General features: G+C 44.6%; 1 protein-coding gene across 7 annotated transcripts in view; it reads right to left on the reverse strand.

Moving 5' to 3' along the window:
- The window catches only part of RIPOR1 (RHO family interacting cell polarization regulator 1), a 102884-nt gene that overhangs the window by 40942 nt on the left and 43640 nt on the right, over positions 1 to 18302 (reverse strand). Inside the window, exon 1 of one of the 7 annotated variants that reach the window (XM_035119714.2) lies at positions 7527 to 17413. The exons of 5 other annotated variants lie outside the window; for them this stretch is intronic. Coding sequence is in view for 1 of the 2 variants with exons in the window: in XM_035119709.2 (XP_034975600.2) it covers positions 3976 to 3994 (19 nt within the window). In the remaining variant the exon portion in view is untranslated. Of the gene's footprint in view, positions 1 to 3975; positions 7499 to 7526; positions 17414 to 18302 lie in introns of those variants that run through there. One more of the 7 variants, XM_035119709.2, reaches the window with a different exon arrangement.

The raw sequence follows: 18302 nt of genomic DNA on the forward strand, positions 1-18302 counted from the left end.
GTGAGGAGGGCCAGGTAGCATTTTTGTGCATTCTTAGCATGAATTTGATAAGTGGTGTTTTAATTCGTGTATTTTATTGGCTGTATAATGTTGTGTGTTTGTAATCCACCTTGGGCTTGATAACAATGAAGCGTAGGATAAAAAAATTCTTAAAATAAGTAAAGGTAAAGGGACCCCCGACCATTAGGTCCAGTCGTGACCGACTCTGGGGTTGCAGCGCTCATCTCACGTTATTGGCCGAGGGAGCCAGCGTACAGCTTCCAGGTCATGTGGCCAGCATGACAAAGCCGCTTCTGGCGAACCAAAGCAGTGCACGGAAACCTTCCCGCTGTAGTGATACCTATTTATCTACTTGCACTTGACGTGCTTTCGAACTGCTAGGTTGGCAGGAGCTGGGACCCAGCAACTCGAGCTCACCCCGTCACGGGGATTCGAACCACCAACCTTCTGATCAGCAAGCCCTAGGCTCAGTGGTTTAACCCACAGCGCCACCCGCGTCCCTCTCTTAAAATAAGTACCCTGCCCTCAAACCTGGAGCTTACCCCACCTATGAATGCCACACTCTGGTTGCCTCCAACTTTGGAAGAGAGGGCAATAGCAGGGGCTAGGGACTTCCTTTGCGATGGTATCTTGGCTGGAGAGTTCTTCTCCCCAGAAGGATTAGTCAGGGACAAATGCTACTAACATTTAGGCACCATGATAATTTTCATTATTATTCTCCTCCCCACTCAGCATACAGTGGTGTAGTAAACCATGTTTGGAGGGCTGTGTTTTGAAGACAGGAAAGTGTTTGGACAATGAAATGTAAGAAGTGAGGAATGAAAACAGCATGAAATGACAGTTACTGGAGGTGGAATTCTGTCATTTGACAGTCTCTGCAAAGTAGATCACTCAGTCGGCAGAGCATGAGACTCTTAATCTCAGGGTCATGTGTTTGAACCCCATATTCGGCAAAAGATTACTGCATTGCAGGGGGTTGGAATAAATGAGCTTTGTAGTCTCTTCCAACTCTACGATTCTATGAAAAAGGGAATGGGCCAGTGGGGATTAGCTGTGTGGGATTGGGTTTAGGTGAAGACTGGGGATCTGTGACCCTTCGGATATTGTTGGATCTCAACTCCCATCAGCCCCAGCCAGCATGGCCAGTGGTCAGGAATAATGGGAGTTGCTGCATTTCAGCAACATCAGGAAGGCGACAAGTTCTCCACCCCTAGTTTAGGAGGCTTCTAGTTACAACTGCATTTGCAGTAAACCAAAGACTCAGACCAATTGTTTCCCTTGTTCCTCAAATAAATGTTGCTACGCCTGAGTAATTGTCAGTGAAACCCACACTTAAAGGGCTTGAGCACCTACTGCCGATACCTACACCTACACAGTGCTGTTAGCACAGAAAGTGTGGCACAGCTATTTGAGTAATTAATTGTGGTGTGTCCGATGTTAACACTTGCTCCAGGGGTCATGTCAATGTTCAATTTTATTACTAATATTATTTTTAAATGTTTTGTTTAAGCTATCCTGGAGACCTTCCAGTCAAACAGCAAGATAATAATGCTGTAAATAAATGAATGAATTTAAGGCACCAAAGCCCCTATTCTCTGTCACCACCAAATGAAAGCTATGTTGACAAGAAGTTAAATTCTGTGCCTCAAACCATAGTGCACACGTGTGGGCTATGTGCACACACAAAATTAGCTAACAAAAAACATCCACCTAGCCCCAGACTAGACACCATTTGGTGATAACATGAGCCCTCCTCGTTGTGCTGCAGCTGATGGAGTATTTGTTTCATAGCTACCAGGAGGAGGGCAATTTTGGTGGTGGTGCCTTTTAAATGGAATCACCTGCCCACTGAGCCTAAATGAGTGCCAACATTATCTCCCTTCTGGCACTTGTTAAAAACACATATAAGCTGTCAGACTTGTGCAGGGTGCTCAATTTCCAGCAAGCTGGTTTGATTTTAAGCCTGCTCTAGGTTCTGGCTGCATTTAATGTATTGTAATTTTAATATCCAAGTTTGTGTTTTCAATTTCTTGTTCTTAGTTAACAAACAAACAGGACTTTCCTCCATAGCATCTTGTTCTATTTCACTGTCCTTCTATCCCAATCCAACAGTGACAATCACAACGCTGTGTTAGTGAAAGTAACTTTATCTCCATTTGTAAGGCACTACAGGTTGTTTAAAACAATACATTTATAGCATTAACATCAGCTCCAGAAATAATGAAGGTCATCCAGTAAGACTTGTGGTTGAATAAGAATCATAGAGTTGGAAGAGACCACAAGGGCCATCCAGTCCAACCCCCTGCTAAGCAGGAAACACCACCAAAGCATTCTTGACATATGCCTGTCAAGCCTCTGCTTAAAGACCTCCAAAGAAGGAGACTCCACCACACTCCTTGGCAGCAAGTTCCACTGTCGAACAGCTCTTACTGTCAGGAGGTTCTTCCTAATGTTTAGGTGGAATCTTCTTTTCTTTTAGTTTGAATCCATTGCTCCGTGTCCGCTTCTCTGGAGCAGCAGAAAACAACCTTTCTCTCTCCTCTATATGACATCCTTTTATATATTTGAACATGGCTATCATATCACCCCTTAACCTTCTCTTCTCTAGGCTAAACATACCCAGCTCCCTAGGACGTTCCTCATAAGGCATCGTTTCCAGGCCTTTGACCATTTTGGCTGCCCTCCTCTGGACACGTTCCAGCTTGTCAGTATCCTTCTTGAACTGGATTCAAACTTAGTCCTCTTTAGTCTAAGTTAAACACCATTACTCCAACTCTTTCCTCTTTGGCCCTACCACCACTACTACCATCACCATGCCTGTATCCAGTCATACCTCTTCCAACCAGTCACTACCTATTTGTGAACACCTTTGGCAACCTCCCAACTATCCTGCCCAGTACCTAAACAAAACCAGGAATGAGGCCTGGCGAGTATCACCAGCACTCCCACAATACTTCAGATCAGGTCAACCTATATATTAGGGATAACTGGGCAAAGGAAGAGGAAGAGAATTTGGCTCACATGTGAGCACCAGGAACATCTTATCTGCTTACAAAACAAAAGAACAAACAAACAAAACAGGAGCTTGAAAGCCAGGTTTCACTGCCACTGTCTCTGCTATGTGGCCCCAGGCCTACTGACTCACTCCCTAGCAAATACTGGGGTGCAGGGTGTGCACCTTACAAGATGCTAGAATCTCCATCCCGAGATTCAGCCAAGAATGAGCAGCTTTGTGCCCTAAATTCAAAAAAGCAGAAATGAGGCATCCCTGAAATTCCTCCAGGGCTCTAACTTTCTTCCCCTCTATTTTACTGATTTATAACTTTTTAAACAAAAACCTTTTTTGTCAACCATAGTAACAAAATTCAAACAGTAACAAAATACTACAATCCTACAATTAAACAACAGGCCATTAAGCAAGAGACATAGTTAGTAACTCATATGCCACAGAAAACAAGCTTTTTACCTGGCACTCACTTAGCCAGGTGCACTGAAGCATAGCAAGAGAGAAAGTCACCACTGGCTCACCTGGGTGGTTCCTATCTCCTCTCCAAGCTCTTCCTTCCTTGTTATCCACTGGGATTTACGTAGTTTAGAATGAGCCATGCAGGCTAACATCCCACCTACTGCCTTGCCTCAGGTTCAAAGTTTGTCTAGTATTTACATAGTGCTTTAAAAGTTTTCTAAGGTCTTCACATGCATGACTGGAGCAATCCTCAAAAAAAAAAATAATCTTATCCGGCTGCCTAGTCAGTTTTATCATATTGCACATTTGAGGGTTGCTGAAAAGTTGTAATTTGCCTGAGGCCATGTCCAAACTTCATGGCAGAGGTGATATTTAAACCAGAGAAGTTCCTGGCTTACAGTTCAACATTTTTCAGCCTGGAACCTGCTTCCCAAGACTTTCATTTTAGGGATCCCATCACAATGATTTGGAAGTCAGGAAGAAAAGAGAACATATTCTGAGACCATTACCTTTGTATTTCCCTTTCATCTTGAAGCTGAGGTTAGTGCATCACCCACACTGAAGACTGGAGCAAGGCCTTGAGTATCGGTGTTGCTTGCTCTCATCCTTATCCCATGAAATGTGGCAGGGACAAGAGTTTCCAGCCAGCCAGCCAGCCGAACAGGGCAGTGTGTCTCCTCCCACACTTCCCTCCTTGCAGCCTGACATCACTGCAGTTCCTGCTGCTCCCAGAGTGAGTCAAAGCCACACAGCCATGGAGAGGAAAGAGAAGGGAGCCCTGCCTCTGGAGGAGGCGGGGAAGAAAGAAGACACATCAGGAAGACAGAGAAGACTGTCTAAGAACTTTCAAGAATGTCAACCGCTGGGTTATTTTTCTCTTTAGCCAAAATATCACAGCCCTGGAACAAGAACAGAAGCCTTCATTCTTTCAGAATTTTAAGCTTCAACATGAGGTCCACCTCCAATTTTTCTTAGCATATATAGTAGTAAATGTTGAAGTTCAAGCACTTATCATGACAACCCCCCCCCCAAGCAGTAGAGCATCTGCTCTGCGTGCAGAAGATTCCAAATTCAGACCAGGTAGGGCTGGCAAAAACTCCTGCCTGAAAATCTAAAGGAGTGTCATCACCAATCCATGTATGCTGAGCAAGATGGACCAATGATATGACTCAAGTACTGTATAAAGCAGTTTTCTGTGTTCCTTTATATGCCCCCAAGGTGAGGCCAGAAACGCATGCAGCTATGTTTCTCTCTCTCTCTTTTACACACACACACAGGCACGCACACCAGTAATACTACCCATTGCACACTACCCAGTTTATTAGGATCACCTGACATATCCCACTTCATCTATATAAATTTGTAAAAGACAACAGTAACGCTTAACGCCTCCTATCACCTCACTCCCTTGCCAGAGCAGAAAGTTCTCCAATTAGCCTGGCATTCAAGGTGGTGTCATCCTAGAGGTGAGACTTTGTGTGTCCCCGCAACTAACTTGTTCTCTGCTCTGCCCATCCCACCCACCACTTTAGAGTGACCAGATGCAAAGGAATTTACAGATCTACAGCACTGTATTTATACGATATCTTGGAGATATTAACTCAACAGCAGGGGCAGCAGATATAAAAAAACCTGTCTGCCCATCGGCTTTCTTGCTGTGCCACAAACGTGTCCAGTGTGTTTCCTTTGCACTCTCTGCTTTTAAAAAGTCTTTAAAGCTTTCCCTTCCCAGTTCAAACAGCAGCATTTGGCAGTGGATAGCTTTATGAGTGGATAACTTTATCACCACTTTAGAGTGACCAGATGCAAAGGAATTTACAGATCTACAGCACTGTATTTAATAACTCACTGGATCGCCCAAGGAAACCAGAGATTCCACACAGGGGAGTGAGTGGGCTGACAAAGAGGGGTGGATCTCTCCATTCCTCCTCCCACCAACCTCCACTTTGCTTCCTCTGAAGCCAGCATGAAAACCAACAAGTCTGTCTCTCGTCCACCAGCCTGTATAGCAGAAGGCACTTTCTTTAACAAGCCTGTTGAGAACCTTCCTCTCCTCTGTGGTCATCATGGAAACAACAAACTACTAATTTCCACAGCAGGTTAGTAAAAAACACTGCATGCTAGTAACTTTTGTGGGCTTATTTACAAGGCTATTTAAATAGCTACATAAGAGGCGGAATGTTTACAGAGACAGCTTGTCATGCAGGAGTGAGAAAACCACACCTAACTATTTCCCCCCTCTACACAGCTATTGAAGATAAAGGAACTCTGCCTCCTTAGCATCTGTCATCCCCTTTACCTCTCTTTCCTTCTTTAAGAAAAAGCCCCAGTCAGTCACCGCCAAACCACAGCCCACTCATGCAGCCCACCAATTGAAGACCAATACCCAATATATTTTTAATAAACGAATCTCGTGAGCATGTCTAGATTGCCCTGAATACAGTGATTATGTTCTTCATAGCATACACCCCACAACTCTGATTGTGAAGCAAGTTGTCCATGTAAAAAGGCACAGGTCACAGCTTCCTCTTTGCAAATTAAACCACCAGTTCTGTTTCCTTATGGTCAAGCAAAGCTGCGAATCCGCAGGCTTTCCTGGAAATGTCACCTAGTGATGCACCCAAGACATGGCTATGGGTCAGACCTGAAGGGCGACACAATGCTTGTTTGCCTGAGCTCAGCTCCTTCCCTGCATCTCATACACACATCTTCATTTCCACATTCTTCCTTACGGCAGAGAATTAGGTCTGTGATACAAAGAGATGTAATTTTGAAAAACAGTGCTCTTGGTTGGCCTTAACAATCTGGGCAGGTTATAGTGAAGCAAGGGGAGAGCCGGTCTCTTAGCTATGGTCTCTTAGCTGCTGCTGCTTCTTTGGCGATCACTCGTAGCCGAGTAAGATTGTCTTCCATAAACACGGTTTTAACAATGAGTCCGTAAGTGACTGTGGAGGCCAATTCTGGATCCACACATTCTTCCACAGTGGGTACATTGGTTTCCGGGCAGGAGTTGATCACAGTGTGGATTTGCCAAGTGTGCCTTCCTCTTAGCACGTTTCTCCCTTGCTTCCTGAGTTCGAGTGTCTTCAAAGCCCATGGCACCTTTGGTAAAGGCTGTTCTCCAACTGGAGCGCTCGCAGGCCAGTGTTTCCCAGTTGTCAGTGTTTATACTACATTTTTTTTTTAGATTTGCCTTGAGACAGTCTTTAAACCTCTTTTGTTGACCACCAGCATTACGCTTTCCCGGTCCTAAAACACTGCACTTCAATCGGGAGAAAGTCGCACTCGCAGAGCTCAGGTGATGCTGGATTTCAGCATCAATGTTGGCCCTTGTGGAAAGATAACTGCCTAGGTAGGAGAAGTGATTGACATTTTCCAAAGTTACACCATTGAGTTGGATTTGTGGCACTGCAGAGGGTTATTTTGTACTTGTTGGTGCGGCACTTTGGTTTTTTGGATGTTGAGTGATAGGCCAAGCTTTTCGTAAGCTTCTGCAAAGATATTTAGGATGGTTTGGAGGTCATCCTCTGAGCGTGCGCACACTACGTTGTCATCAGCATACTGAAGCTCTATGATAACACAGCTGTTATGGGAATATGTCAGAAGACAACAATGGGGTACCACTAAAACCTTACCCAGAACACAAAGGCAACACCCAAATCCTTTCAAGTAAAAGCTTTTGTCATCCTGTAGAAGGAAGGTTCCCTCCCAGGCTGCCTTCCTGTACTATGGCATGAAAGAACTACTTAAATGTCCACCTTTACTCCCCGGGCTTCTGCTTGTATGCAGCACATAGCAATCAGCCTAGTGTCCCCCTGCCTCCAGGGGCTGGAAATATATTCTGATGCTACAAAGTGCCACAAACATCCCTAGTGCAGCTTCCCCACAGCTAGCAGCATGCAAAACCCATTTGAAATCCAGCTAAAGCACAGTCGCCTCTAGCATGCAAAGCCAGCAGGGTTTCTCCCTCCACTTCAACCCATATCACCTTAGATACACAAACATCTTTCCATGCCCCAAGTTTACAGATGAGCTGGTAAACCACAAACTATCCACAAACCTTTAAGTCTTGAATCCTGCAGAGAGAAAGCCAAGGCCTGACCAGTTGCCTACACCTTTTCTGTGTGAGCGCAGATTTAATCAAAAGTCGCCTTTCCCAAGGAAATAATCTTGCAAGGTGGAAAGCCCCTCAGAGAGCTCACTGTTGTCCGGAAGTAGCACAGTTAAACTCAAAACAGGCTCCTTTGAGTTCTTTGAAGGAGTCCCCTCTCTCTCTCTCTCTCTCTCTCTCTCTCTCTCTCTCTCTCTCTCTCTCTCTTATTCACTCATGGCGCCATCTGTAGGGTGGCAATTGCATAACAACAACAGCTAGGCATATTACAAACAGCATGTTTTTGAGCTCACTAGAACTTTTATTCTTATTTTTACCGGTATATTTATAAGAAACCCACATTCCATCCTCCTATCCATCATTGGTCATATATAGTATAAAGAAATATTCAGGTTGGATGCAAGAATGAAAAGAAGAGGGCGGGGAAGGAAATGTTGTTTTGAGGTGTGATGAAAAAGACAAAACTGGCAGTTTGTAGTAAACTTGAGATGAAGTGGAGGAGGTAGGCAAATAAATAAGATGAAGATTTAATTAGGCTGGACCAGATACCCTCAGCCTGGCACCCTCCAGAAATTGCTGGACTCCCAATTCCCATCAGAACCAGCCAGCATGGCTAATGGTCGAAACCTCTGGAGGGACTCAGGTTGGCAAAAGTATGGGCTACACCATAAAAGGTAAAGGACCCCGACAGTTAAGTCCAGGCACAGACGACTCTGGGGTTGCAGCACTCATCTCGGTTTACAGGCCGAGGGAGCCGGCATTTGTCCACAGACAGTTTTTCCGCATCATTCAGTGTAAAACAATGCTCGTGCCGCACCAGAGTTTATTAGAACAAAGTAGCAATGACAGCTCTTCCTTTGAAAATAAAAGCCTGCGGATACTATCAGAGTTGAGCTCTATAAGGGATGCACTTAAATACCACCTAACTAATCTGTCCTGATAACTAGCCCCCTTTTGTTGACTTTTTGGTGAACATATCTAGTTACAAAAGGAGGAGTGCCAGAGATGTACATGGAGATGGAAACCAGAAGCCCATCGCCACCTGCCAGATCTCTGGAAAGCATAGCCTGGACCTTGCCTGCTCAATACATCCAGGGCGAGATTCCCTCCATTCATCAGATTTCAGCAAAAAAGGAAAGGCGTTCCCTCTCTTCCTTGAACCCAGCCCCAATGATAGAATATTCCACTGTGATTCAGCAAAGTCCATCCCATTTCCTGCTTCTGTATGCCTTCACTTTAAATAGCTGGCCAAATAAGAAACTGGGAAGGTGGTTGTTGTTTTTTAAGGCGCCTTTAGTTCTTGTACCCTCATTTCCTCTCCAGCCTGTGTTAGCCCAGCTTTCTCCCTCCAGTTCCCAAGTACAGTTCAATCCTTTCAGTGTGGCTCAAGGGGACCCTGATTCTCCTCTACAAAGCCACCCAAACAGTGTGTATCACCAGACACCTCACTGGCCACACCAAATTCACCCCCAAAGCCCCTTGTGAAATGCCAACACACACACAGATCCATTTGGCCTCCCATCAGAACCACTGACTCTTTCCAACAACGTGTCCTCAAAACCCAAATTTGACCTGTCTGTGTGATGCAGATGACTGGGTGACAACATACTAGTCAGACAGGTATTGCCAGCTTCATGGTAGCACGTGCAGCACTTCTGTATAGGGACAGGTGCTGAACACTTGGAATTCCTGTTCCCCAGCGGATGTTGAGCTTCGCCAATTTCAGGACAGAAATTCCTGAGTGATTACGTATGACCCAATCTGTATTTTGGCATTTGGTAGGATGTGGAACAAGACTCAGTGTGCCAGACCTTGGTAGCTCTCAGACTAGAAACAAAATGTTTGTTAGTATTTCTGTTATGGGTGTGTTGAGAAAGTGAGGGAACAGCTGCTATCTGCTTCCAGTGTCTTCAGGAATGGCAGGAGCTAGTGAACTACCCTTTTGCAAGCTGCTAGTTTTTCCTTTTGCAAGTTGCTAGTTTTTCCTTTCCTAAACTGAAAAGAACCTTACATACATTACACGAGAAGAGCACTTCTCAGCTATAACATGCAACATTTTCTTGGATCAAATCGAACACACCCTCTGAAGCATACCCTTTCTGTGACCATACTAACCGATGGGAGGACAGCCACAGATAGGTCTATTAGCCCTGACAGTTAAATTGAACCTTAATGTTCAGAGGCAGAAGAATACCAATGAACACCAGTTTCTGGACAGCAAATGACAGCGGAGTGCTGCTGCCTTCATGCCCTACTTGTGGGCTTTCCAGAAGCATCAGACTGGTGGCTGTGTAAGACATGATGGTGGTGGCCTGTCTAATCCAGCAGGACTCTTCTAATGCGATAAACTAGAATACTAAGAAGGCATGTGCTGGTTGCATCCTGCCTTCCTGACCTTTCCCAAGCCCAAGCATCATCCAGAAGAACATGGAACCTGTGGCATTTCACATATTGTTGGATTCCAACTCATAACAACTCCAGCCAGCACAGCCAATGACAAGTGGTAATGGAAGCATAGTACAGTACAACAACATCTGGAGGATCTTTTTTTTTTTGTATAAAAATGTTGATTCTGCCACCGTACTAATACGGTAGTAGTTTACTTATTACGGTTTTATTATTTATTTATTATTTCCAACAAACATCTTTGGATTGGGGGAGACTAAATTTTCTTTTTAAGCTAAAATAAAATTAAGGAGCTTTGTTGGGTTCCCTAAAACTCCAGTTCTCCCAAAATGGTTCAGCATTTGGGACTCAGTGGTACAGCACATGCTTTGCATCCATAAAGTTCCAGGTTTGATCCCTAGAATCTCCAGTTCGGGACTGGCAAGATTCCTGCCTGCCTGGCAGCAGATCTCCAGAACTTAATATAGAAAATACTATGCCATATAGACCAAAAGCGTGACTCTGTATAAGGAATCTTCCTATGCTTCAGGAATGAAGAAGAAGAAGAAGAAGAAGAAGAAGAAGAAGAAGAAGAAGAAGAAGAAGAAGAGGAGGAGGAGTTTGGATTTGATACCCCGCGTTATCACTACCCTAAGGAGTCTCAAAGCGGCTAACATTCTCCCTTCCCTTCCTCCCCCACAACAAACACTCTGTGAGCTGAGTGGGGCTGAGAGACTTCAAAGAAGTGGGACTAGCCCAAGGTCACCCAGCAGCTGCATGTGGAGGAGCAGAGACTGAACCCGGTTCAGCATATTAGAAGTCTACCACTCTTAACCACTACACCACACTGGTGTTGAACTGAAGGCTGGCAGTAGAGGGCAGTGTAGAGCAAGCCAAGCTGCTGCAATCCTTGCAAGAACAAGAACCTGTTACTTCGCTCTCCCCACAATGCCTAGGGGCTCCCACAAACCACTGTTTCTAAGAACATGAACTAAGGTGCCCTCCACCTAGATGAATGAATGAGGACAAATTGAACTTGAATTTGGAAATTCCATTTTAGCGACCAGAACCAATGCATAGAATTCTCTTTTGCACCTCCAAAATAAGTTGCAGATCAGCTTCGGTAGTGGCACACCTCCACAGATGGGCCCCTGCGCACATATCTAGATGCACAAAACCCATCTCACTCAGCCCACAGAGGCCATTCAATAGGTGGCGAGGGCAATGCTCCCCCCCCCTAAAAAAAAAGAAAGAAAGTTTATGGGTACTCACATTTTCCTACTCATATTGAAATACTGCCCCTCAATGAGGCCAAACATAGATTCACAAAATGTTTAGGGGTATGTGTACCCCTGCGTACCTCCAGAAAAAAGCACTGGGCTAAGGTATCCAGAGGATGGCAGATGAGGGTACAATGAGGGCCATGGATGGACTACTGCTTTTTCTGAATACGTACTATTCAAACTGCAGTCAGGTAATCAACATCAAGTATTTCCGCCCCCCCCCCCGTCCCCCAATCTTGAAAAAGCCTTGTTTCCAGTATCTGAAACACTACAAAAACCATTGTTGTACAAGGTTCTGCTTCAGGTTGCTACAGAGCCAAGGCCTAAGCATGTTTGTGCAGATATTAAATCCCCAGGGAATTCAATGGGACTTGCTTCCAATTAAGGATGCTTTGGTTTGCAGGATAAGATTCTGATCTAAGTACCAGTGATAGGCTTAAAGAAGCTGAAAATGAAAGGAGCAATAAAGCAAAAATATAAGAGAAGGCAAACTGGCTTCTTTCCTTTTTTTGAAAGCCTCTTTTTTTATACTAGCTGGAGAAAGACAGGAGGGGGGAAGGGGGGGACTATCGCAACCAGAACTAATGATTTAAACTTACATTCACATTTACATAATTTATTTTAAGTGCCAGATTTGGGCCTGCCTGCTTCACCTTGGACTAGCAGCTAATTAACCATTTATTCATAAAGCACTTTAAGGTTTGCAGATCTGTTTTTCTGGCCATCTTTTTTCCCATCCACAGAAGGAGCTTTAGATTGAAACAGGCTAAGCCATCTCTCTTGGGAGAACACGGTGACAGGCATGCGAGGAAGACAGCATGCACTGAGCTGCGACTAAGGTTAATGGGCTCATCCAGACTTCCCTCCACCCCCATCACTCTTTCAGCTGGAGAAGAAGACCCTTTAAAAGAACTCCAGTGGTTCCCCCGCCCCCAATTGAAAGGCTGCTCCCTGAAGCATCATTTGATGCTAAAAGCTTTCATTTCATTCGGGATCTCCAATGTGAGTGCAAGAAAGAATTTATTCATGGGTAAAAAAAAAGAGCCTGGCACACACTCCCTCCTTCCCCCATCTGCTTCTGCCCCACCACCCCACAATCTGGGCTGCCTCATATTTAGAGCGTTTAATGCCTTCTTACTGAGGAACACAGAGTGTATATGGGAGACAAAGCAACAGTTGAAAGGAACACACAGAGGGACAAAGCAGAGAGAGGAAAGAAAGAGTGCAATCCTATCTGTTTGAAGAGACTGGGAGATAATGAAAGAAGAAAATAAGTGACTGCTTTATTTCTTACATCGATACCTAGGAAGCTACCTTATACTGAATCAGATCATTGGTACATTATCTCAGCACCGTCTAAACTGACAGGCAGCAGCTCTCCAGGGTTTCAGGCAGAGGTCTCTCCCAGCCCTACCTGGGAATCCTGGGAATTGAACATGGGACCTTCTGCATGGAAAGCAGATGCTCTGCCACTGAGCTACGACACTTAACACTCAAATCCACCTGTCCTGCTATGTCTATACTGGGTCCTCCTCTCTTGGCCTAGAACAGCAGCCTCCAGGCTTTGTTATAGAGATGCATGCAGGTCCTGGAAGTTGCTTAGGGTTCCACCCACCCACCCCAGTAATATGCTTCTAGGAGTTATCCTCCACTTAAATGGTTGTTACCCTAGGAGAATTGCTCATGAAGCCACTGGTGTATCTTCAAAACACGGTCTATCGCAGCCATCACCAACCTGGTGCCCTCCAGTCATTTTGAACTAAAACTCCCATAAGCCCCAGTCAGCACAGGGAGAGATGTAGTCCAAAACATCTGGGGGGCACCAGGTTAGTGAAGGCTTGTTAATCAGAAGTTGAAACCTATATATTTAGTTCTATAGAAAATGTTTCAGGCTGCTTACCGGTATCAGCTATGCAGACCCTCAAAATGGCTGAAAATAAAACAATAACAACCCTTCATAAAAGAATTCATTGGTAAAACACACATACTATCCATACTATCAGCAGCTTTATACCATATTAAACATAAACAGTCCTAGTTCTTAAAAGGCTTGGTGGAAAAAATGTATTCACAGACCACTTGGTGATTGCAAGAGAGAGGGTCTTGCAAGGGAATTCTACAATGAAAGCCCCCACCCACCCCCCCCAAAAGCTCAATTTCTGGTTGTGGATGGTGACAGCACCTATAGCAACATCCCTCCTTGTGCACCTTAATTCACTGTTGCAGAGTGGGGAGCGGGGAGCCACTCTGGGAATGTGTTTTGAGAGCAAGATATATCTCTGGAGAAAGCCGTTCCTTAAAGCCTGTGGCCTTCCAGATGTTACCAGGATCCAACATCCACCACCCCCAGCCATCTAGCCCATGAAGAGGGAGTCATAGTCCGGGAGGGCCAGGGGTTCCTCAACCCTACCTTATGCCACACCAATGACAGCAAAATACCACAAAAAGAGGCAACACGTCGACTGATTCCAACGGTATCTATTTTTATCTTTATACACTATAACGACATGTGAGACAGTGATCCAAGGTAATCGTACTGTTTCAGTTTGGTCTTCTTCAGTTTTTTAACTACAAAAAATAAATCAAATAATTATATATCATTAATTATGTCATACATTATATTAAGGTCAATGGCCAGCATGAACACGAGTCTATACAGTCCATATCTTAACATTGAAAAAATACAGAAAAATACAAAAATAAAACATACCTTAGTGTTTGTATACAATCTGTGGAACAGGGGTCATAGACATATGTATCCCCTGCTTCCTGAAGCAGGAAATAAATAGAAAGCTTAATATACAGTTCCACCACAGGTAACACCCTAGTTAATCAAGGCTATTTAAATTTTAAAGTTACATGCAACCTCAAGATCCTGAAAGTAATATAATTAGATGAAACAATTCAAATCTAACTCAGAGTTCAATCCTTCTGGATGAAGCGTTCTGAACATAAAAATAAATTGTGATTCTTTTTGTCTTAATAATTTTACATAATCACATTTAGCGTTCACCTAGCATAGACCAATTACAGCAGCAATGGGGGACCAGCAGCATTAATTTGGCCTAGAAGCAAATTGATAAACCCGTACGTTGACAAGAGAATAGGTGAAATGAACAGGAAGCAAATAGCCCTTGATGCAAGCAGGGTCCACTGACAGGTAAGCTGCTGTATGGCAGGGCTAGGTGGGCTTCAGGCTTTCAATTTGCTTTTTTAAAACACACACACACACCGAGAAGAGCCACCAACTGGAGACAGTTGCAAAATACTGTATACACATTCCAAGTTAAAGACGCCTCTCAGCGCATCCCAAGCCCAATAATTTGTTCACAGCATGAGAACTGAGCTCACAGTGCTTCACACTAAAAATTAACCCCTGGTTAAAGTTTCTTCTTTTCATCAGCCTTCCTGATGAAAAGTCGGAGTCAGAAAACCTTGCCAATCTACTATGAATGGCTCTGAGATCTACCAGCAAAGCTGGCTCTACCCTGCAACATAGGGCAAGGACACTTCAGGCTACAGGTATCACCCCCCCTCAAGGTTAAAGAGGTCCTTTGCCCTCTCAAAAACCAAGGGACTTCAGGAACTCTTATCAATACCACACGTCTCAGGGGAAAGTTTCTTCCTTCTTCCCGCTGCACACCAGCTCATTTGTTCTCATTAAATTTTAACAAGAACAGAGCTCTAGAGACAGAGGCAGTGTATGTGGTGCTCTCCATATGCTTGTAGTTCTTCAACTACATCTGGGCAGCCACAGGTCCCCCACCCCTGTAGTATACAGTTTGTAGTATACAGGAGGTATACAGTTTGCTACCAGAAGACTATTCAGTGCATCTTCCTGTTTTTTATCTGCAAGGGTCGCCTGGTAATATATTCAGATTAAAAGCCCCACACCATTCTCTGCTCAAAGTTGGAAGACTAGACACAATACTGTGATACAAAATTCACCCATGCCCTGCATATAATTTGAGGCACAAACACAATGCTGTTATCCCCACCTGCACACCACTTCCACTTCTAAGGCTTGGTGTCTCTAATCTTTTCCCCCAGAATGTTACCATGTCTTTCTTTTAGAAGCAATCAGTATTCTCACAGCCCTGCTGCTTCCTTTCCAATCCAAAACGGCGCAAAAAGGAAGACAGGTAAGAAGCAGGAGGTTTCCAATACACTCAGAATTTCTCTCTCTGGTTTTGCTACTGCTATTCAAAGAATTTGTACGCAATGTGTATCCACAACAGAGAGAATTGTGGGAAAGGGAATTACCTTCTAGGGTTCACTCCCATCCCTAGCCAGTAGCACCATCTTGGAATCGATGCAGTGAGGAATGGTTGAAAGAACTGGATATGCTCAGCCTCAGTTATAATAAGTTAAGGAAATACATGATTGGAATCTTCAAATATCTGAAGAGCTGTAACACAGAAAATGAAGCACTCATTCTCTCTTGCTCGAGAAGGCCAGGCCTTGAAACAAAGGCTGGGAACACAGGGAAGCAGATTTCAGCTAAGCCTTGGGAGAGGCATAACCAATGATATGAGCTTTCTGATAGTGGAACAGACTGCCTCAGGAAATGGTATCTTTCCTTTTCTGGGGGCCTTTTAAGCAGCAACTGGATAGTCATCTGTCAGGGACTTTGCAGTAGTTTCACCCCGGGCTGCATATTCTGAACTGAGGAGGGAGGTGAACTAGATGCTCTCCAAGACACCTTCAAACTCTTATGACTCTTATCTCAATTTCCTTGTGCAGATCTCATCCAATGAGCAGGTCTATAGACTGCTCTGCACATGGATGCACTCAGAACATCCTATGCTCTTTATTTCATGCATTCAAAGGCTCTCTAGGACAAAGCTGGTTAAGCCCATGAGTAAAATGTGGCTTACCAGGGCTCCCAATTTGGCTTGTGAGGCCATTTCCCCTAAGACATGCTCACCACCCCACACTTGACATCAGATATGAGGCCGCAGGCACTCATGTGGCAACAAATAAACGTTTGGGAGCTCAATGCAAGCTCCCAATTCTTCCTTTCAGGTAGAGCAAGGTGAGCTCCCACTGCCAATCAGCTGATGGGAGATAAAAGCAATTTCCATTTTGCAAACAGCCCTGCACTACTCCTTGGTTTTTGGAAGCTCAAAAAACAGTGCAGGGCTGTTTGCAAAAGGGCTTTCATACAGTCACACACTGAGCCTTGAAGCCCCAACAACTGGGCTTCAAAGCACAGTGTCACCAAACATCATAGACATACCAAGGTGATTGACAGAGAGACAACTCCACTCACCTGTCAAATCTGGCCTGCTAAGGGTTGGAGAAGATCAGGATCTAGGCCAGAAAAGATTCCCCACCCCTGCTCTGAGCTCCACCAGTGACACCGTACACTACAAAATGGCATCTATCCTGATGTGTTCCCTGCATCTTGGTGTCTCTGCTCGTTTCACCAGCAACTGAAGCCAACTTTTGTAGCTCTGAAGTCTTGCAAGGCCCTCAGGCTGTACTATAGCAGGTGGGCATTAAGCATGGAAGCTCAATGGCCTCTGCACACTGCCAAACACTGATTAACATTGGCCTTGCCAAGAGCAAGATGCTTGCCAAAGGAGCTGGGGACAATGGGACTGTGCGAGCCAGACTGCCACTGCTGCAGTGGAAAGAACATGAAGCAGAAACGAGTTAAATTTATTGCTGCCCATGGCTGTGAGGGAAGGCTCCTCAGACCACTACCAAGAAAACAGGCATCAGATTATGCTGCAATAAAATATATGGGCAAGTGACGCCTACGATGCAAATAAGAACGCCTTACTCATTTATTGTTGGTAGGAAACAAGCAAATAAAGGAAATGCATATTCTTTCTGCAGCAAAACCATTCCAGCATCTGTCTGGCACTCAGGAAAATAATAAAGGTAGACAGAAGGAAAAATTCTAAATCCAGAATTTAAAGTCTTATAAATCGTCTGAATGGCCTCTATCCTTAAATTATGGTACTCATCAAGAAACTGATCCTTAAAACTGCAACTCATTGCTGCACCTCAACACCAGCACAAGCTGGTAGCAGCTAACAATGTGAACCAAGATGCCCCTACGTTGTGGCTCATCTCAACCATGAAATCAACAACTGACCACAAGAGAAGGCATATTTTCTCATCCTCAAACATCCAACCCCGCCCCCCAAATAATACTGATTTATTAACAATGACCTACCTTACCAGATTGGATGGCCTTGGACTGCTGGTTGCCATCTGTCAACCCTACCTATTTCACCTGGTTCTTGTAATGATAAAAAGTACACCCCACCCCACCCCACCCCGAGCTCCACTGTGGAAGGGTGAGATAAAAAAGTAACTAATAAATATACACAGACAAATTACATCATTCTCTAGAGATGTGGATGTTTACTTTGAATGAACCAACAGACACACACTATTCCCTTTCCTTGTTAAATAGTTCCACCCCCACCCCCCGCTCTTGTAGTCTTAAAAGGTGAGGTGAGGAATCTGTGACCCTCCAGATATTGCTGGACTACAGTTCCCATCAGCCCTAGCCAGACTGGTCAATGGTCAGGGTGATGGGAGGCAGAGTCCAACAACAGATGTTCCCCAATTCAGTCTTCAACCGGTGTTATAAATAAGGCATGAAGTGACACTTGCCCATCCTAGGTTTTTCCCCGCAAGAGGTAAAACGAGCACCAACATTTAGCTGATCCTTTGTGATACTGACACCAACCCCGATATTCCGCTGCAGTCTTACAGCAGAGAGCAGAGGCGGCTTCCCAAGGGCACATTTTTAGAGCAGCCTTGCTGGGAGCAAACTCAAAGCAGAGGTCAAAAGCGGTTAGGAGCTATTTCTGGCTTTAACCTGGACTTGGTCCATTGAGAGCTGCAGTGCAGCATGCCCATCCTGCAGTCCTTTTCGCCTGGGCATTGCCAGCCTGACCTGTCAGCAGCCCAAAGGACAGATCCCAACAAGACTATTACAAGCAGCAAATCCATCACAGGTTCATACAGAACAACTGAAGTCACTAGAAACACAATTCTATTGCAGCACAGCAGCTACGAGGGAGGGCAGGAGTAT

Source organism: Zootoca vivipara, chromosome 6 (genome assembly GCF_963506605.1).
Source record: "Zootoca vivipara chromosome 6, rZooViv1.1, whole genome shotgun sequence".
Lineage (NCBI taxonomy): Eukaryota > Metazoa > Chordata > Lepidosauria > Squamata > Lacertidae > Zootoca > Zootoca vivipara.